General features: G+C 49.0%; 1 protein-coding gene across 6 annotated transcripts in view; it reads left to right on the top strand.

Annotated features, from left to right (window-relative positions):
* The window catches only part of nostrin (nitric oxide synthase trafficking), an 86146-nt gene that overhangs the window by 38109 nt on the left and 26140 nt on the right, over nt 1–21897 (top strand). For 5 of the 6 annotated variants that reach the window (XM_072473607.1, XM_072473640.1, XM_072473622.1 and 2 more), the window contains 4 exons: nt 3135–3197; nt 10815–10896; nt 11008–11070; nt 11346–11444. In XM_072473607.1, the coding sequence (XP_072329708.1) occupies nt 3135–3197; nt 10815–10896; nt 11008–11070; nt 11346–11444 (307 nt within the window). The remainder of the gene's footprint in view (nt 1–3134; nt 3198–10814; nt 10897–11007; nt 11071–11345; nt 11445–21897) is intronic. The other variant, XM_072473631.1, reaches the window with a different exon arrangement.

Below are 21897 nucleotides of genomic sequence, written 5' to 3'. Positions count from 1 at the left end.
TTCATGCCGCCGAAATTCGGCACCCCTCCGTCGAAAAAGCAGCCCAAGCCATCGTTGAAGCGGTGCGGCATTGGAGGCATTACCTGGCCGGCAGGAGTTTCACTCTCCTCACTGACCAACGGTCGGTAGCCTTCATGTTCAATAACACACAGCGGGGTAAGATCAAAACTGATAAAATCTTGAGGTGAAGGATCGAGCTCTCCACCTACAACTATGAGATTTTGTATCGCCCCGGCAAGCTCAACGAGCCCCCAGATGCCCTATCCCGAGGTACATGTGCCAGCGCACAGGTGGCCCGACTCCGGACCCTGCACGATAACCTTTGTCACCCGGGAGTCACACGGTTGTACCACTTCATAAAGGCCCGCAATCTGCCCTACTCCGTCGAGGAAGTCAGGGCAATCACCAGGGACTGCCAGGTCTGTGCGGAGTGCAAACTGCACTTCTACCAGCCAGACCGCGCGCGCCTGGTGAAGGCCTCCCGCCCCTTTGAAAGCCTCAGCGTGGATTTCAAAGGGCCCCTCCCCTCCACCGACCGTAACACGTATTTCCTCAGTGTGGTCGATGTATACTCCAGATTACCCTTCGCCATCCCATGCCCCGATAGGACGTCTGCCACCGTCATCAAAGCCCTCAACATAATCTTCGGTCTGTTTGGCTTTCCCGCCTACATCCTAAGTGACAGGGGATCATCATTCATGAGTGATGAGCTGCGTCAGTTCCTGCTCAGCAGGGGTATCGCCTCCAGCACGACGACCAGCTGTAATCCCCGGGGACACGGGCAGGTGGAGAAGGAGAACGGGACGGTCTGGAGGGCCGTCCAATGGTCCAGAAACCTCCTGGCCTCCCGCTGGCAGGAGGTCCTCCCTGATGCACTGCACTCCATTTGGTCGCTACTATGCACCGCCACTAACGGCACACCCCATGAACATCTCTTTGCCTTCCCCAGTAAGTCCACATCCGAGGTGTCGCTCCCGACTTGCTTGCAGCTCCAGGACCCGTACTCCTACGTAGGCAGGTCTAACTCCACAAGGCGGACCCGTTGGTTGAAAGGGTGCAGTTACTCCACGCTAACCCCCAGTATGTCTATGTAGCGCACCCCGATGGCCGCCAGGATACTGTCTCCCTCAGGAACCTGGCACGAGCAGGTTCCACACACACACTCCCCTCCGGCCCAGCTCCACCCCCCCCTCCCCCGGCACACCCAGCATCAACCCCCCCAGGACCATCCGTCCTCCCCCTGCCCACGCCCGAGGATGAAGAGGGTTTTGGCATGCTCCTGGAGTCACCGAGGACCAGACCAACACCAGAATTGCCACCACCACTGCGTCGCTCCCAACGCCACATCAAGGCCCCGGACCGGCTAAATCTATAATTGGTTCGGGACTATCAAACCACCTTGTACAGGGCTTCAGAAAGAAATATATATTTTTTGCTTCTGCATATTAAACTTGCTCTATATATAGTTACCCACCACTCCCGCCGGACTCTATTTTAACAGGGGGTGAATGTGGTAATCACCACTGTTGTATATATTAGGAGGTGTGTGGTAAGGCCCCTGTACTACAGGTACGGCGGTAGTCCCTGCCAGCTGGCTCCGCCCAGTAGGCGGAGTATAAATATGTGTGCTCCCTATACAGCACCCATTTCACCAGCTGCAGTAGGAGGCCACACATCTTAGAGAATAAAGCCTCAGTTGTATTCAACTCTCGTCTCTGTGCAATTGATCGTGCATCAATATGTCATGATGTGTGAATGAACAAAGTAAATATTCATTTACAAGTGGTTAAACATTTGCATTCAAATCTGTCAGTTATTCTGTGAGGTTATCTACAGTTGCTGAATCGTTCAGCATCTCTGGATAGGTAGGGGTTAAGAGCCAAGTTTACTATTCTTGAGCACTATACAACCGGACATATAGAATTTCAAACATCAAGTATGGTAGGGGGCAAAAAAACCCTACGCCAGGGGTGGCACCCAGCATCCGTTTTGTGACAAGCCAGGACAGGGATTCTGTAGCTCAGAACTGACGCCATAGAGAAAATGGTGTCCTGCCGGGACATAGCAAATCTGAATCAGCCCACACCCTCAAAAACATTAGCACAAACAGAAAGACACTGATCAGACACTCAATCTAAGATCCTGATAAATCGCTGGAACCAGACAGCAATCAGGGATAGCATTAGTTAAAATAAAGAGCAAGGGAACAGCGTTTAAAACACAAAGATAAGACCGGGAAGGGTTGACTTGTTAAAGGCATCCCGCTGGTATCTATGAATGAAACCCATGTGGCCCACTGTAAGTCGACGTTCCTGTCCTCTCATGAATGTGGAGCGCTTACCAGGTCATCATATGGAAATGTATTTTGATGTCTCTGACCCTTAAAACAATGAAATAGTGATTATCTTTGACAGGACGACATCCAGTCAAGTTGAACTGTGTGAATGTATCTTTCTACGAAATCTATAAATACTGAAATCTTTCGGCTGATCTTTGGAGAAGCACTGGGATAGACCAGGCACTTTGCTCGTCAGTGTAAAATAAACTACTTTTGAAGACTGCATGCAATAAGACTCTGAGTGTGGAGTGATTTCTGCAAATTCATCCCTGCTAGGGGTTTTTCACAGTAACTTCATTGAAGCCTACTTGTGACAATAAGCGATTATTATTATGATTATAACACAAGTAAGCCCAGGATCGGACTTGGCAGTGATGCTCTGTGTGGTCAACCGCCTGTTAGCGCTCATCAGTAGGATTCATACAGGAATAATGGGCAGATGGTAACTGACATTCAAGGAATTGTGTCCCAGCTGGGAGTCAATGTCATTAAGAGTGACAGCGAAGGCAGACAATTGGCAGCAAAAATAAAGAACTGTTTGTGCTAGTCTCCATGGAAACCTATATCTTTGGGTCTAGATATTCTTGTAATGTTCAATTGCTCAAGTTTCTGTAGTAACTACATTTCCAGCACCCCAGTAAAGTGACTCTTTAAAAATATTTACCAACCTTCAACTATATTTTTTCTCAGAATATTTTTGGACAGTCCAAAATGATTTTTAAAAAAAAATAAATTTATTTTCAGTTTACTTATTGATGACTTCATGTTATTAATTATTTAACATTTAATTTTGCAGCTCCATTTTTGATGGGTGGAACTGCGTCTCTCAAGAAATGACATTCACAGCGGATTTGCACGGGTGGGTGTCTACGTGGCCTTCGATGGGCTGGGATGACTCAGAGCCACTGTCTTAGAAATAGTTTGGAACCATGTCTACCTGACTATTGTGTGATCTTGAGCATTGAAGGATTTTTATTTCACTTTATTCTGCTACATATAATGCTGAGAGCTGGCATTGTAATGGTCAAAGTTTTAGAGATTTGTTGGCCAGGGCAGATGGCACAGTGTTTAGCATTGCTGCCTTACAGCACCAGGTATCCGGGTTCAATTCCAACCTTGGAAGACTGTCTGTGTGGAGTTTGCATGTTCTCCAAGTGTCTGCGTTTCCTCCGGATGCTCTGGTTTTCTCCCACAGTCCAAAGATGTGCACGTTAGATGGATTGGCCATATTAAATTGCCCCTTGGGGCCCAATGGTGTGCAGGTTATGTGGGGTTGCAGGGTTAGGTTAGGGGGTGGACCTGGGTGAGGTGCTCTTTCAGAGGGTCAGTGCAAACTCGATGGGCTGAATGGCCTCCTGCACAGTCGGAATTTTATGGTAGCTTTTTTATGGGACTTCCGGTGGCGGCATGTAGGTGGAGATTGCATGTTAGGTGGCTCCGGCTAGAATCTCTGGTTTTTGGAATTTTATGCCCGGCTTCAGAGGTAGTTTGTGAATGATTTGGTGTGGGAAGTATTTTTTTTAAATTTAGAGCACCCAATTCATTTTTTCCAATCAAGGGGCAATTTAGCATGGCCAATCCACTTACCCTGCACATCTTTGGGTTGTGGGGGGGAAACCCATGCAAACACGGGGAGAATGTGCAAACTCCACACGGACAGTGACCCAGAGCCGGGATCGAACCTGGGCCCTCGGCGCCGTGAGGAAGCAGTGCTAACCACTGTGCCACCGTGCTCCCCTGGTGTGGGAAGTTATAAGGAAGGTGTGAAATGTTAATGACCCAGAAGAAAGGCGCTGGAAAGAAGGGGCTGAGTGAAAGTCCGCCATCGAGTCAGTCTGAGTGTCCTGTAGGAAGAAAGATGGCGGCGGCTGCGTCGTTGGTGGGGCCGCTCCCCTCACAGTAGAAACTATGACCGAGTCAATGGCGGGGAAGTTCGAGAGGCCGTTTGCCAAGCATATGGAAGTGCTGCGGAGGGAGACGATGACTGTGATGAAAGAGTGGGTGGAGAAGGCGATTGTCCCGGTAAAGGCAGCAGTGATGAAGATGTCAGTCATGGTGCGGGAGCAAGGAGAGAAGTTGAAGGGGGTGGAGGAGGCTTTGTCGCAACATCGCGACCAGTTTGCCTCTACAGGTGAGGAGCTGCGGAGGGTGGCGGAAACCAACAAAGGGCACAAAGCTAAGGTGGAGGACCTGGAGAACGGGAGGCAAAAGTTGTGAATCGTGGGTTTGCCTGAGAGGGTGGAGGGCCCAAGGCTGACCGAGTACTGTCATAATATCCACTCATGTATATAATGAGATGCAGACAGGCAGTGATTGACACACATAACAACCAATCACCAGACAGGACACCACCACTATAAAGCACACAGGGCATTAAGACTCTCTCTCTCTCTCTACAGGACACAGCTACTGAGATAGTAAGAGTGCACAAGCCAGTGAGCACTATCACCATGAGGTAGAGAGCTAGTCTGGTCAAGCCAGTAAGAGGTTATCAGGTAGATTGATAGAGTGTCAACTCACAGCAGATTATGTACAGCAATCAGCAAGTTCAATAAAACAGTGTTGGACCATCTCCTGTGTCAGAAACCTGTTTCTAGTTTCACTGCATCCAGTTGCAGTCAACGTTGAACCAACTTACTGAACACATCATGGTACCAGAGTGTTATTAATCCGAACGAACCTACCTCGAGTGCATCTGCAACGACCAGCAAGCAGCCATCCAGCAGCACGGAAAACATCCAGCCTCGTCCACAACTCCGGATCTCCGGCAACCTCGGCGCCAACTGGAAAGTCTTCAAACAAAAGATCCTCCTGTACATCGAGGCCTCCGACCTCGAGGAGCATCGGATGCCAGAAAGATCGCGCTGTTCCTGTCAACTGCGGGGGATCACGCCATCCACATCTATAACTCGCTTACATTTGCCGATGGCGAAGACAAGACAAAGTTCAAGACAGTTCTGCTGAAATTCGACAGCCACTGCGACATTGAGGTGAATGAGAGCTTTGAACGGTACATCTTCCAACAGAGGCTTCAGGGTAAGGATGAACCTTTTCAGACCTTCTTGACCCATCTCCACATCCTAGCGTAGTCATGTAATTATGACTCGACGACTGATTCCATGATCCGGGATCAGATCGTTTTCGGGGTCCAGTCCGACTCCCTGTGGGAGCAGCTCCTAAAAATCAAACAGTTCACCCTCTCGGTCGCCATCGAAACTTGCGTTGTCCATAAGCATGCCAGAAATCGCTACTCCCGCATCAGGGCGGCAGAAACTGCAAAACTGGCCTCCCACGAGGCAGAAAGGGTGCAGGCCATAGCTAAAATGCAAGGCCTGAGCATCAAGGAGAGTGGCTGTTTCGCGCGCTTTTCTCGGGTCCCCACGCATGCGCGCCACGACCGGGTGGACGATGAGGCCGAAGACCCTGAGGCGCATGCGTGAACGTCGACCGACCGTACTGTGCATGCGCGATGGCGCACAGAACCAACTTACTTAACACATCAAGTACTTCGCAGAAATGTTAGCGGAGTTGATAGGGGAGGGGAAAGAACACTTCCGCTAAGAGTTGGACAGGGCACATCGATCGTTCAGGCCAAAGCCTAAAGCAAATGAGCCATCAAGGGCGATTATAATCTGCTTTCATAAGATCCGCATGAAGGAGAAGGTCTTGAGTTGGGTGAAGCAGAGACAAGAGGTGAAGTGGGCAGCAGTTGTGGATAGCACAATTGCTTCACAGCTCCAGGGTCCCAGGTTCGAATCCGGCTTGGGTCACTGTCTGTGCGGAGTCTGCACATCCTCCCCGTGTGTGCGTGGGTTTCCTCCGGGTGCTCCGGTTTCCTCCCACAGTCCAAAGATGTGCAGGTTAGGTGGATTGGCCATGATAAATTGCCCTTAGTGTCCAAAATTGCCCTTAGTGTTGGGTGGGGTTACTGGGTTATGGGGATAGGGTGGAGGTGTTGACCTTGGGTAGGGTGCTCTTTCCAAGAGCCGGTGCAGACTCGATGGGCCAAATGGCCTCCTTCTGCACTGTAAATTCTATGATAAATTCTATGAAGTGGGAAGGTGCTGGTATACAAATATACCAAACTGATGGCAGAGTTGGCGAGAAGGCGAGTGGCCTTTGGACAGGTGAAGGTGGCATTGTATAGCAGCGGAGTGAGATTTGGAGTGGTCTACCTTGCAAAGCTGAGAGTGACGCAGAACCCAAGGGATTTTTATTTTGAGACGGCGGAGGCGGCGGAGACTGAAGGACTGGGACTGAGATGAGAGTTGGGATTTAGACTTGGTTGGTGGGGATGGGGATGGTGTTTTTCTTATGGAGGCTTTTCTATTTGATTGGGTTTTGATTTTCTGTCTCTTGAATAGGTGGGGGGGGGGGGGTTGTTTACATTTATTCACATGTGTACTGGTTTTGGGTTTATCGCTTATTTTCTGTGGGCACGGTTTTGTATTGTTCTTTAATATGAGGGAGGTGGGGGATTGTTAGGGTATGTGGGGCCAGGTTACTGAAGAGAGGGATGCGAGGAGGGGGGGGGGGGGGCGCTGGCAGGGGTCACTGCACTAGGAAGCGAATGTTGGCTCGTGAACGGGAGTGTGGTGGGGGGGATGGACCGCGGTCGTTGGAGCCTGGTCGAGCAGGTTTAGATGGGCCTGGGAGGTGTGAAAGTTGGGGATCGATACTGGGAGAGGTGTTTGCAAGAGGAAATTGATGTGGAGATTCTGGGGGGGACGGGTTCGATGGCAACAAAGGGATGGGGTGGGTGAGGCCCGAAGGGCAGAGCCCGGGGTTATTAGATGGTGGATAAGGGGTGCAGGGGGGCGGTGCGAGATCTCAGTCAGAATAGTGACATAGAATGTGAGGGGGTTGTGGGGCTGGTGAAGAGATCGAGAGTTTTTGGGCACTTGAAGAGTTTAAAGGTTGATGTGGTGACGATGCAGATGACCAATTAGAGGGTGAAGGATCAGGTGAGGCTTAGGAAGGGTTGGATGAGTCAGGTGCTTCATTCAGGGTTTGATAGTAGGGCTTGGGGGGTAGTGATATTGGTGGGCAAGAGAGTGAGGTTCCAAATGGAGAAGGTGCTGGTTGATCAGGGAGGCTGGGAAGGGTGAGTGACGGGTGCGTTAGAGGGAAGACTGGTGGTGCTGGCAAGAGTATATTGCTCCAATTGGAATGATGCGGGGTTTGTGAAGAGGGTGCTGGGTGCCAGCCCGGATTTGGATACCCATGAGTTGATAGTAGGGGGGGGACTGGAACATAGTGTTGGAACCGAAAATGGATAGGTCCCAACTGCGCTCGCTGACCTAATCGGTGGGGGCGAAGGTGTTGGCTGGGCTCATGAGAGAGATGGGAGGAGCAAACCCGTGGAGGTTTTTACACCCAAGGGATTGAGAGAATTCATTTTTCTCCCCAGTGCACAAGGTGTATTTGAGGATTGACTATTTTGTGGTGGATAAGGCACTATTGGCTCCGGTTAAGAGGTTGGAGTATTTGGCAATTGTGATCTTGGATCATGCTCTGCATTGAATGGATATGGTTTTGGATAAGGGGGCTGCCCAGAGGCCGGGATGGAGAATGGATGTGGGGTTATTGGCGGAATGAAGCTTCTGTGACAAGATTGGGAAGGTGATTGGCAGGGGCTTGGGAGGATTCTGCCTCATGGAAAATGAGGATGAAGATCCTTAGAGGAATTGAGATTGTATAAATTAATGCTGAGAATGTGATGCCAAATTGTGCAATACATTTACAGATTAATCAAACGCTTACTGAATAATGTTGAATCGGTCAGCAAACATGCTTCCATTATAAAACGGATTGCACTTCACCTGTCTAACCAGTCTGATGAAAGACACTGACGGCAGTCTGTGAGATTAAAACTATAGCTTTGTGTGCCTATTAATTACTCCTACTCGCTCTCAGTGCTGCCTCAGAAACTGTTAATCATCCCTTTCCATTCTCCTGCCTCTGTTCTGGAATTCAACAATGTGACACCAATCTGCATAGGCGTTCTTGTCCTGATTCCAAAGTAGCCACTATGTCTCCTCAAATGCTTTCTCTTGTCCAATCACTCATGATGTGCGCAGCGTTCCAAAGGCGGTGCACTCATCATCCAGCCTCTAATAGTCACAACCATGAAGTCAGTTTCTACACGTATCCTGACGCCACCCTACTCTACTTCTTTGCCAACATCACTAACTCTGTAGTATTTCTCCATCGTCTCACTCCACTCTAACTGGGAATTTAACTAGAAGTGTACTCATTTCCTCCAAATCGGGATTATTGCGTGTTGTACCATTCCCTCTGTTCCACCATCATCAGAGGCTGATTGCAGCTGTAACAGGAACTAGGGAGGCTATTCTGCACCTAGAACTAATTCTGCTACTCTATTACATCATGGCTGATCTCTACCTTACTTCTATTTACCCACATTTTCTCCATGTCCTTGATAGCTTTACCTAACGAATATTTATTATTCTCAGCACTGAAAATTCCAATCAATCCAGGGAAGTGAGTTCAGATTTCCACTACCCTTTATGTGACAAAGTGCTTCTTGATTTCACTCGTAACTGGCCTGGCATCAAGTTTTAAATTATTCCTTTGTTCCAGATTCACCCACAAGAAGAAATAGTTTCTCTGTTTGTACTCTGTTGAATTTTTTATTATTTTAAACATCACCATTTGATGAGCCCTCAGTCTTCTGAAATCTAATGGATAAAATTATGAGGGGCACAGATAGGTGGATAGGAAGGAACTTTTCCCTTTAACGGAGGGGTCAATAACCAGCGGACATGGATTTAAGGTAAGGGATAGGAGGTTTGGAGGGAATGTGAGGAAAACCTTTTTCCCCAGAGAGTAGTTGGAATCTGGAACGGTGGTTACATACGATCATAAGAACTAGGAGCATGAGTAGGCCATCTGGCCCCTCGAGCCTGCTCCACCATTCAATGAGATCATGACTGATCTTTTGTGGACTCAGCTCCACTTTCCGGCCCGAACACCATAACCCTTAATCCCTTTATTCTTCAAAAAACTATCTATCTTTATCTTATAAACATTTAATGAAGGAGCCTCAACTGCTTCTCCGGGCAAGGAATTCCATAGATTCACAACCCTTTGGGTGAAGAAGTTCCTCCTCAGCTCAGTCCTAAATCTACTTCCCCTTATTTTGAGGCTATGCCCCCTAGTTGTGCTTTCACCCGCCAGTGGAAACAACCTGCCCGCATCTATCCTATCTATTCCCTTCATAATTGTATATGTTTCTATAAGATCCCCCCGCATCCTTCTAAATTCCAATGAGTACAGTCCCAGTCTACTCAACCTCTCCTCGTAATCCAACCCCTTCAGCTCTGGGATTAACCTAGTGAATCTCCTCTGCACACCCTCCAGCGTTGAGGCGGGAACCCTCACAACATTTAAGAAGTATTTAGATGAGCACTTGAAATGCCATAGCATACAAAGCTATGGACAAAGTGCTGGAAAATGGGATTAAAGTAGATAGGTGCTTGATGGCCAGTGATGACATGATGGGCCGAGCACCTCTTTTCATGTTGTCAAAATTCTATATGTGACCCTAATACAAACCCAGTTTATCCTCATAAGTAAAGCCTTTCTGCTCCATTATTATTCTGGTGAATCTGCATAATAAAAATAATCTTAATTAGTGTCACAAGTAGGCTTACATTAATACTGCACTAAAGTTACTGTGAAAATTCCCTAGTCGCCACACTCCGGCGCCTGTTTGGGTACACTGAGGGAGAATTCAGAATGTCCAAATTACCTAACAGCATGTATTTAAATAAAATAAAATAAAAAGGGACTTGTGGGAGGAAACTCCGCGGAGCACCCGGAGGAAGCCCACGCCAACACGGGGAGAACATGCAGACTCTGCACAGTGACTGAAGCCGGGAATCAAACCCAGGTCCCGAGCGCTGTGAAGCCACAATGCTAACCACTGTGTTACCTTGCTGCCCTATCATACCCTCTTCAATACCATTATGTCCCTCCTGAGTTTGGGCGCCTACAACTCAATCCAGCACTTCAGATGCGGTCTGACCAGGGCTCATGTCTTCACTGCTGTATTTCCATTCTTGAGATAAAGGCAAACATACCATTAACCTCTTTGATTACTTTTTATTCTTGTATGCTAATCTTTAATAATTTGAATAAGGCACACCTAAATCCCTTCGCTCCTACCAATGTCTCTAAAACACTCTTCTAAAACCACTTAGGCTTCCTCCCTCTCTTGCCTTGAAAAATCTTTATCTATTTTTGTCATTCTTTGGTCCTCCAAATTGCTGTACCCTCCATTCAGCGTCTACCTCTCCCAAAGCATTCTGATGAACACTTTATAAGTGCAACTTTTTACTGTTTTTTTTTGTTGGTGATAACATCCATAGAAAAAATAAACTTGTGGCGTATGTTTTTTAAATATCCAGAGAAATCTAGATGTAATAACTATTGTATCTGTTATTTAAAACAGGAAATTAGCCGGTACCATTCAGCAAGAAGCCATTAAACCAATCCGTCAAATGCTGGACGAGCATACTAAAAGGATAAAGTCAGTATGTATTGTGCATTCTACAAAATACCAATATTTTCATGGATTTTAGATCATCTATTTTTGTTGCTCCTTTTGCATTAATCTTTCCTATCCTGTCCATCACGTACATCAGTCGGATAGTGCAGTCGAAAAGTCATCAAAGCTTGTTACCGACAACTGGAGTCAACAAATTAAGGTAGAATTTAACATTTTTCATATAAGCACAATACTTGAAAATCATTTTAACTTTTTTTTGGCATATTATGTAAAAGCACCGAGATAATTTTGTTTGGAAACCAGTAGTTTTAGATACAGATTGTCCACCTTGATTTTGGGTTCAAAGGCATTAACCACATTATAAAAATATTATATTGTTTTCTTGCTTTATCAAACATTATCACATCGAAGATGTTGCTCAGTTTACAATTTCCAATTCAGATTCTAACTTGTTGCAATATTTTTGGATTACAGAATAAAAAGAAATTGATGAGATCAACCAAGGACCATGAAGCTGCCTTTGATTTAGTGGAAAACAACAAACAAATAGTATCTGAAAAGGAGAAAAGAAAGGTTGTTCAGACTAGAGTATATAAAATAGCTAACTATCGCATTAACGCTGCTGTTTGATCTTAAGTGAGCTGTGCTGAGACTGAAATATTTTATTGAAATTACTTGCTTAACATTGTTATCTGGCTTTGACAAAGAGTTATTGGACTCGAAACGTTAGCTCTATTCTCTCCCTACAGATGCTGGCAGACCTGCTGAGATTTTCCAGCATTTTCCTTTTTGCATTGTTATCTGGTTATTGGCTGGCAATACTTCAAGCTGTTTATCATTGAACAGCTCTAATATTTCCACAAAGACTTCAGGCTCTTCATCTTTGGGTTGCTTTCCATTCTCTAGTTGTTTTGGTTACACATTACAAAATTGCCATTGGCAGGTTGTGTCAAGTAACCGTTACAGGCAGAGTCTTGTTGGATTCAACAAATTGGGTGGACACAATAATGAGTGATATAGTCAAATTTTGTAACACCATTAAGAAAAAAGGTACTCAAGGTACCTTATTATCCATCAGAGCTAATACAAGAAAGTAGTTCTCTTTAGGATCATAAGAACATAAGAACTAGGAGCAGGAGTAGGCCATCTGGCCCCTCGGGCCTGCTCCACCATTCAATGAGATCATGGCTGATCTTTTGTGGGCTCAGCTCCACTTTCTGGCCCGAACACCATAACCCTTAATCCCTTTATTCTTCAAAAAACTATCTATCTTTATCTTAAAAACATTTAATGAAGGAGCCTCTACTGCTTCACTGGGCAAGGAATTCCATAGATTCACAACCCTTTGGGTGAAGAAGTTCCTCCTAAACTCAGTCCTAAATCTACTTCCCCTTATTTTGGGGCTATGTCCCCTAGTTCTGCTTTCACCTGCCAGTGGAAACAACCTGCCCGCATGTATCCTATCTATTCCCTTCATAATTGTATATGTTTCTATAAGATCCCCCCTCATCCTTCTAAATTCCAACGAGTACAGTCCCAGTCTACTCAATCTCTCCTCGTAATCCAGCCCCTTCAGCTCTGGGATTAACCTAGTGAATCTCCTCTGCACACCCTCCAGTGCCAGTACGTCCTTTCTCAAGTAAGGAGACCAAATCTGAACACAATACTCCAGGTGTGGCCTCACTAACACCTTATATAATTGTAGCATAACCTCCCTAGTCTTAAACTCCATCCCTCTAGCAATGAAGGACAAAATTCCATTTGCCTTCGTAATCACCTGTTGCACATGTAAACCAACTTTTTGCGACTCATGCACTAGCACACCCAGGTCTCTCTGCACAGCAGCATGTTTTAATATTTTATCATTTAAATAATAATCGCTTTTGCTGTTATTCCTACCAAAATGGACAACGTCACAATTGTCAACATTGTATTCCATCTGCCAGAACCTAGCCCATTCACTTAGCCTATCCAAATCCCTCTGCAGACTTCCAGTATCCTCTGCACTTTTTGCTTTACCACTCATCTGAGTGTCGTCTGCCCTTGGTCTCCAACTCCAAATCATCTATGTAAATTATGAACAATTGCGGGCCCAACACTGATCCCTGAGGGACACCACTAGCTATTGATTGCCAACCAGAGAAACACCCATTAATCCCCACTCTTTGCTTTCTATTAATTAACCAATCCTCTATCCATGCTACTACTTTCCCCTTAATGCCATGCATCTTTATCTTATGCAGCAACCTTTTGTGTGGCACCTTGTCAAAGGCTTTCTGGAAATCCAGATATACCACATCCATTGGCTCCCCGTTATCTACCGCACTGGTAATGTCCTCAAAACATTCCACTAAATTAGTTAGGCACGACCTGCCCTTTATGAACCCATGCTGCGTCTGCCCAATGGGACAGTTTCCATCCAGATGCCTTGCTATTTCTTCCTTGAAGGTAGATTCCAGCATCTTCCCTACTACCGAAGTTAAGCTCACTGGCCTATAATTACCCGCTTTCTGCCTACCTCCTTTTTTAAACAGTGGTGTCACGTTTGCTCATTTCCAATCCGCCGGGTTTTGGTAAATTATCTCTAGTGCATTTGCAATTTCCCTAGACATCTGTTTTAGCACTCTGGGGTGCATTCCATCAGGGCCAGGAGACTTGTCTACCTTTAGCCCCATTAGCTTGCCCATCACTACCTCCTTAGTGATAACAATCCTCTCAAGGTCCTCACCTGCCATAGCCTCATTTCCATCAGTCACTGGCATGTTATTTGTGTCTTCCACTGTGAAGACCGACCCAAAAAACCTGTTCAGTTCCTCAGCCATTTTCTCATCCCCCATTATTAAATCTCCCTTCTCATTCTCTAAAGGACCAATATTTACCTTAGCCACTCTTTTTTTGTTTTATATATTTGCAGAAACATTTACTGTCTGTTTTTATATTCTGAGCAAGTTTACTTTCATAATCTATCTTACTCTTTATAGCTTTTTTAGTAGCTTTCTGTTGCCCCCTAAAGATTTCCCAGTCCTCTCGTCTCCCACTAATCTTTGCTACTTTGTATGCTTTTTCCTTCAATTTGATACTCTCCCTTATTTCCTTAGATATCCACGGTCAATTTTCCCTCCTTCTACCGTCCCACCTTTTTGTTGGTATAAACCTTTGCTGAGCACTGTGAAAAATCGCTTGGAAGGTTCTCCACTGTTCCTCAACTGTTTCACCATAAAGTCTTTGCTCCCAGTCTACCTTAGCTAGTTCTTCTCTCATCCCATTGTAATCTCCTTTTCTAAGCACAAAACACTCGTGTTTGATTTTACCTTCTCACCCTCCATCTGTATTTTAAATTCCACCATATTGTGATCGCTCCTTCCGAGTGGATCCCTAACTATGAGACCCTGAATCAATCCTGTCTCATTACACAGGACCAGATCTAGGACCGCTTGTTCCCTCGTAGGTTCCATTACATGCTGTTCTAGGAAACTATCGCAGATACATTCTATAAACTCCTCCTCAAGGCTGCCTTGACCGACCTGGTTAAACCAATCAACATGTAGTTTAAAATCCCCCATGATAATTGCTGTACCATTTCTACATGCATCCGTTATTTCTTTGTTTATTGCCTGCCCCACCATAATATTACTATTTGTGGCATGTGCAGGTATTTCAAAAGTATGGAAGTAACATAGTCCCCTTGGTCCATTTAGCTTGTCTCATAGAGTTGTGATCCCTAGTGGATTGCAATACAGCTATTCCCACCTGTCCAGAACAATGTAATCTCCTGGGAAGGGTGAAACTAGTCCAGATCACAAAAATAAAAACAGAAAGTGCCGAAACTACTCAGCAGGTCTGGCAGCATCTGTGGGGCGTGAACTAATGGAAACGTTTCTAAGTGTCATTTGTGGCGGATTTTGCTGGGGGTTCACCCCGGCTCTGTCGCCGAGTTCCGATACAGTAAGATATAAACTAGTTGGAGTCTTGGGCGGAGAAATGGCAGATGGAGTTTAATCTGGACAAGTGTGAGGTAATGCACTTTGGAACGTACAATGCATGTAGGAATTACACAGTAAATGGTAGAACTCTTGCGAGTATTGACAGGCAGAGAGATCTGGGCGTGCGTGGCCACCGATCACTGAAAGTGACAACGCAGTGGATAAGTGCTCAAAGAGGCATGGTGGCCTTCATCGGTTGGGGCATTAAATCTAAAAATTGGCAAGTCATGTTGCAGCTGTACAGGACCTTAGTTTGGCCTCATTCTGGTCAGCACACTACCAGAAGGATGTGGCTGCTTTGGAGAGGGTACAGAAGCGGTTTACTAGGATGTTGCCTGGTATGGAGGGCATTAGCTATGAGGAGGGGTTAGATAAACTCGGTCTGTTCTCACTGGAACAACGGAGGTTGAGAGGCGACCTGATAGAGGTCTACAAGATTATGAGTGGCATGGTCAGAGTGGATCGTCAGATGCTCTTTCCTAGGGTAGGAGAGTCAAGTACGAGGGGACATAGGTTTAAATTGCGTGGGGAAAAGAACAAATGTGCAAGGCATTTTATTTACACAGAGGGTGGTAAGTATATGGAACGTGCTGCCTGGGGAGGTGCTGGGAGCAGGTACGATAGCGGCATTTAAAGGGCATCGAGACAAATATATGAACATGGTGGGAATGGAAGGATACGGACTCCGTAAGTGCATATGCTTATAGTTTAATCAGGTACCATGGTCGGCGCAGGCTTGGAGGGCCGAAGGGCCTGTTCCTGTGCTGGATTGTTCTTTGTTCCCCACCACTATGTAACTGCACTTAGTCACTATTCTGTGCCCTGGGGAGTTTCTCCCAGGTCAAGCCCACACTTAAGAATTATTTTCATCACTCGAGAGCTGAACACATTGACCAGACCGGCTCCTGAAAGGTCGGGCCACCATTTTGAAAGGGTGCCCCGATTTATACGTGCTCTTGGGTGCCCCACATTGTCCACCCATGGGCATTGTCACCCCCCCACACACATGGGCATTAATCCACAACCCCCCCCCCCCCCCCTAAGTGATGACACGCCGCCATGAGGTCGCTGAGGGCCCTGCCTTTTTAGGCCTTTTCATCCACCTTTCACCCCCCCAACATTCCGGAGGCGCGTTCATTCCCCCCCCACCCATCATACCCCCCTCCACACTCCTTTCATGGACATGGTACCCCTGAGGACCTGACCCTTGGCAGTGCAACCCTGGCACTCAGGCACTGTGTAGCACAAGAAATCACTCACGAGACGAGATGAGAAGGTGTCAATCGATGGCTTTATTACGCAGACTTGTTCCCCAGCAGCACAGTTACAGAATGCGACTGCTGGGAGAACCCGGGCTCTTATACTCCGCCTTACTGGGTGGAGCCAGTAGGCGGCTGATCCAATCGGGACCCGGCATCTATCCACCAATAGCCTCTCAGCATCACAGGGTACGGTAATACCCCGAATGCATACCACCACATTCACCCCTTGTTAAAAAAGAACCCGGCGGGGGTAGTGGGCCGTATGGTGGTAGGGGTTTACAGAATCGGTACCTGGGATGCCACTAACACAGCGGCTATGCTCCGATATCAAACTGCTAGCACTATTTACAATGCCTCTTTTACTGGGCAACTGAATTATTTACAGAGGCATTTCTTGCTTTGTTATAATGATTCGATGAGTTGAATTGGTGCCCTGGTCGTCCTCCCCGATCGTCTCAGCCCCGGCGGTGATGCAGGTGCTGGCTCCGGCACCGTCGTCTCTGGGAGCGTAGCGATGTCTCTTCCTTCTTCTCTATCCTTAGGTGGGGCCGGGGGAAGGACCGATCCACCCGGGAAGGGGGCGGCTGTGGGGCGCGCCAGTGGGAGGGAGGGGGTGATTGGTGTAGATCCGGTGGGCGCCAGGTCCCGCAGTGAGACCGTGTCCTGTCGGCCGTCGGGGTACGCCACATGGGTGTACTGAGGGTTCGCGTGGAGGAGGTAAACCCTCTCGACCAACGGGTCCGATTTGTGTAGCCGCACATGTTTTCGGAGCAGGATGGGTCCCGGGGCTGCCAGCCAGGTCGGGAGTGACGTTCCGGAGGAGGACTTCCTAGGGAAGACAACAGGTGTTCGTGAGGTGTTTGATTTGTTGTGGTACAAACAGCGACTGGATGGAGTGAAGGGCGCCTGGGAGGACTTCCTGCCAGCGGGGGACTGGGAGGTTTCTGGACCGTAGGGCCAGTAGGACGGTCTTCCAGACCGTTCCGTTCTCCCTCTCTACCTGTCCGTTACCCTGGGGGCTGTAACTGGTCATCCTGCTCGAGGCAATGCCCTTGCTGAGCAGGAATTGACGCAGTTCGTCGCTCATGAAGGAGGACCCCCTATCGCTATGTATGTAGGCAGGGAAACCGGTGCAGAGGGCTTTAATGACCGTAGCCGCGGTCATGTCGGGGCAGGGGATGGCGAATGGGAAACGGGAGTACTCGTCAACCACGTTCAGGTTGCGGTCGGTGTAGGGGAGGGGTCCTTTGATGGCCAGACTGAGGCGTTCAAAGGGACGGGAAGTCTTTATCAGGTGCGCTTTATCTGGCCTGTAGAAGTGCGGCTTGCACTCTGCGCAGATTTGGCAATTCCTGGTGGCTGTTCTGACCTCCTCGATGGAGTAGGGCAGGTTGCGGGTCTTCACGACGTGATAGAACCAAGTGACCCCCGGGTGGCAGAGGTCCTCATGCTGGGTTCGGAGGTGGTCCACTTGTGAGTTGGCACATGTTCCGTGGGATAGGGCATCAGGAGGCTCGTTTAGCTTCCCGGGACGATACAAGATCTCAGAGTTATAGGTGGAGAGTTTGATCCTCCACCGCAAGATGTTGTCGTTCTTGATCTTGTCCCGCTGTGCATTATCGAACATGAAGGTAACCGACCGTTGGTCAGTGAGGAGAGTGAATCTCCTGCCGGCCAGGTAATGTCTCCAATGTCGCACAGCTTCCACTATGGCCTGGGCCTCCTTTTCCACTGAGGAGTGTCAGATTTCTGAGGCTTGGAGGGTGCGTGAGAAAAAGGCCACAGGTCTGCCCTCTTGGTTGAGGGTGGCCGCCAGAGCTACGTCGGACGCGTCGTTCTCGATTTGGAAGGGGAGGGACTCGTCGATGGCGTGCATCGTGGCCTTTGCTATATCCGCTTTGTTGCGGCTGAAGGCTTGGCGGGCTTCTGTCGACAGGGGAAAGACAGTGGACTGAATTAGCAGACGGGCCTTGTCCGCGTAGTTGGGGACCCACTGGGTGTAATAAGAGAAGGCAGCGTTTCAGGGCCTTAGAGCAGTGAGGGAGGAGGAACTCCATAAGGGGACGCATGTGTTCCGGGTCTGGGCCTATAACTCCGTTTCGCACTACGTAGCCGAGGACGGCTAGACAGTTGGTGCTAAACACGCATTTCTCCCTGTTGTATGTGAGATTCAGGGCTTTTGAGGTCTGGAGGAATTTTCGGAGGTTGGCGTAGTGGTCCTGTTGGTCGTGGCCGCAGATGGTGACGTTATCGAGATACGGAAGCGTGGCCCGCAAACCGTACCGATCAACCATTCGGTCCATCTCCCGTTGGAAGACCGAGACCCCATTAGTGATGCCGAATGGAACCCTTAAAAAGTGATAGAGCTGCCCATCTGCTTAAAAAGCAGTGTATTTGCGGTCGCTCTGGCGGATGGGGAGCTGGTTATAGGCGGACTTAAGGTCCACCGTGGAAAAGACCTTGTACTGTGCAATCCGATTGACCATGTTGGATATGCGGGAGAGAGGGTACGCATCCCGCTGCGTACTTGGAAGGGGAGGGTTGATGGTTTTTTTAAAAAAATGTTTTTATTCTCCATTTTCACATTTTCCTTCAAAATTTACACCTCACCCATAAACAGTAAACAGTAACAAATACAAAATCAATCCCCTTAACAATACCAACGATCCCATCCTCCCACCACCCCAAACAACGGTCCACCTGTCAATATATGCATCCAATAAAACAAATTCCTCCCACTGTGGCAACAAAAAACACAAAGGAGAAAAAGGAGTCCGGGACCGCCCATGGTCACCATTGACCTATGGAGTCGTTCCCCCCCCCCCCCCCCCCCCAGACTCAACGTCCTCCAACCTCTGAAAGAGTACTGTACATGCTACCCAAGAGTTGTACACCCCCACCCCCCCCCCCCCCCCCCTCCAGTCTCCAGCTCCTCCCGTCCACTGCCTCTTGTAAAACTCCTCCTCCCAACCTCGGTTCCTTCCCCCCAACTTTCCACCCCAGCTAGACCACTCGGACCCTGTTCTGCCAGGCTCCGATGGCCGCAGACCCTCCCCCCGCCTCACTCCCATTCACAGGCCGGCTTAAACCGGCCAGCGTGGAGGCCCCCGCCCGGGTCCCTTTCCCCCTTGCCCGGCCCTAGGAAAGCCCAGAAATCCCCTTTTAGCACACAAACCCCACATATCCACCTACACCCCAAAGAACTCTCGTTTCGAGTGAAAGTCCCATCACTTCCCTTGTCCAAATATATACAACATTGGCTCCTTTAGCCCATACATCCGCACGCAGTGAAACAAAAAAGAAGAAAATACAGTCATGAGGTTACATCGGCACATGGCCATTTCTCAGTTCTGCCACAGTCCTTCTGCCTTCGCAAACTCCTCCACTGCTTCCGCCGTTCCAAAATAAAAGTCCCTGAGCTTGTAAGTCACCCTCAGCTTCGCTGGATATACAATGCCGCACCGCACCTTGCTAATGTACAGTGCCTTCTTCACCCGGTTGAAGGCAGCCCGCCTCCTCGCCAGCTCCACCGTAAAGTCCTGGTATACATGTATACCAGCTCCAGCCCACTGCACCACCCGCTTCTGCTTGGCCCAGCTCAGGACCTTCTCCTTCACACTGTACCTACGGAAGCACAGAGTCACTATCTTTGGCGGCTCACTCGCCTTTGGTACAGGCCTCCACGACCGATGAGCCCGATCCAGTTCATATCGTGAGGGATCCTCCCCCACCCCAATAGTTTTGCTAGCATCGCGGCAAAATACTCAGTCGGCTTTGGTCCTTCAACTCCTTTGGGCAGCCCCACAATCCTCAAATTCTGTCGCCTGGATCTGTTTTCCAGGTCTTCCATTTTTCCTCGCAGATCCTTGTTAATGTCCATCACCTTCCGCATCTCCTTCCCCATCGAGGCAAGTTGATCACCGTGCTGCAATAACTTCTCCTCCACTTCCTTCAGCGCCTCCCCTTGCTCTCGCACCTCCGCCACTGCGCTCGCCACCGCCTTAGTCACCGGGGAAATCGCCTCCTCCACCAGCACACTCAAAACCTCTCTCATCTCCTTCCTCATTGCCTCCATGTATTTTGTAAACTGCCTTTCGAATTCCGCAGCCATCACCTTAGTTATTTCTTCAGCCGTAAGCAATGCGGCCTCCCCTGGTGCTCCATCCTCCATTTTCCTTGGTGACCCCGCAGTGACCTTTCCACTCCCCGACGGACCTCCAGCTGTTTTCCTTACGGACGTTCTTTTGCTCACCCTCGACATTTTTCTTCACTGAGCCTTCACTCTGCCGTCTCTGTGCCTTCTCCCTGCTTTTGCCGCCTCCGTGGACCCTGGGACCGGGCTTAAAGCCCCGAAAATGCCGTTCCCGAATGGGAGCCCTCCATTGTGCGGCCACCTCCTGCCCGCCATCACCGGAAGCACCTATTGATGGTTTGACTATAGTCTATGACCATCCTCTGCTTCTCCCCGGTCTTTACAACTACCACCTGAGCTCTTCAGGGACTATTGCTGGCCTGGATTATGCCTTCCTTCAGTAGCCGTTGGACTTCTGAGCGGAAAAGGTTCGGTCCTGGGCGCTGTACCGTCTGCTCCTAGTGGCGACGGGTTTGCAATCCGGGGTGAGGTTCGCAAACAGGGAAGGCGGGTCGACCTTGAGGGTCGCGAGGCCGCAGATAGTGAGTGGGGGTATAGGGCCGCCGAATTGAAACGTTAAACTGGAAATCCAACCCTAGGAGTGTGGCAGCGCAGAGTTGTGGAAGGACGTAAAGCCGATAGTTCTTGAACTCCCTCCCCTGCACCGTGAGGTTCGCGTTGCAAAACCCTTTGATCTCTACAGAATGGGATCCTGCTGCCAGGAAAATCTTTTGATTACTCGGGTGAATTGGAAGGGAACAGCATCTTACCGTATCGGGATGTATAAAACTCTCCGTGCTCCCAGAGTCGATCAGGCAGGGCGTCTCGTACCCGTTTATGAATATCGTCGTTGTTGCCGTTTGGAGCATTCGGGGCCGCGACTGGTCCAAGGTTACCGAACCCAGTCGCTGTTGCTGCATTGGGGCGTTTTCCCCAGGCCCCGTGGGGCCGTCCATCCCGGGGTCCTTAGCCGTCAGCCAAGATGGCGGCATCCACGGGTCACACACGGTCGGGGGTGGACAAGGTGGTGCCGCCCATTGATCACACGTGGCCGGAGGAGCACAAAATGGCGGTGCCCATCCCTCCCGCATGGAGTCCGGGACCCAAGATGGCGGTGCCCGGTGGCCGCACATGGATCGTTGGGGGGGTTGGGGTCCTGGTTCTCCCCCGGAGATTGCGCCGACCCCCCGAGCCTGGCACACTGCTACAAAGTGCCCCTTTTTGCCGCACTCTTTACAGAGGGCTGAGCGGGCCAGGCAGCGCAGTCGGGGGTGTTTTGCTTGCCCACAAAAGTAGCAGCGGGTCCCACCTGGGTGATCTGGCGCTCTGACAGCACAGGCCTGCCGGGGGTGCCCAAGGGGCTGCCGCGCGGTCGGGGGCGTAGGCACGGGCGTTCTGCGATGCCACATCGAACGAGGCCGCGAGGGCCCGTGCCTCCTTGAGGCCTAGTGAGTCTCTTTCCAGCAATTGCTGGCGAATTTGGGACAAAAACATACCTGCCACGAAAGCATCCCGAATCAGTATGTTCATTAGCCGGAACCATCGGGCAATTGCAATTTCTCCCCAGTATTAGCAGCGCACTGTAGAATTTGTCCAGCGATTCCCCGGGAATTTGCCGTCTGGTGGCGTGCGTAAATCTGGTTGACGGG

The sequence above is a fragment of the Scyliorhinus torazame genome, chromosome 2 (genome assembly GCF_047496885.1).
Source record: "Scyliorhinus torazame isolate Kashiwa2021f chromosome 2, sScyTor2.1, whole genome shotgun sequence".
Classification (NCBI taxonomy): Eukaryota; Metazoa; Chordata; class Chondrichthyes; order Carcharhiniformes; family Scyliorhinidae; genus Scyliorhinus; species Scyliorhinus torazame.
Note: the sequence above shows the minus strand (reverse complement) of the source record. Positions and strands in the feature narration are given on the sequence as shown.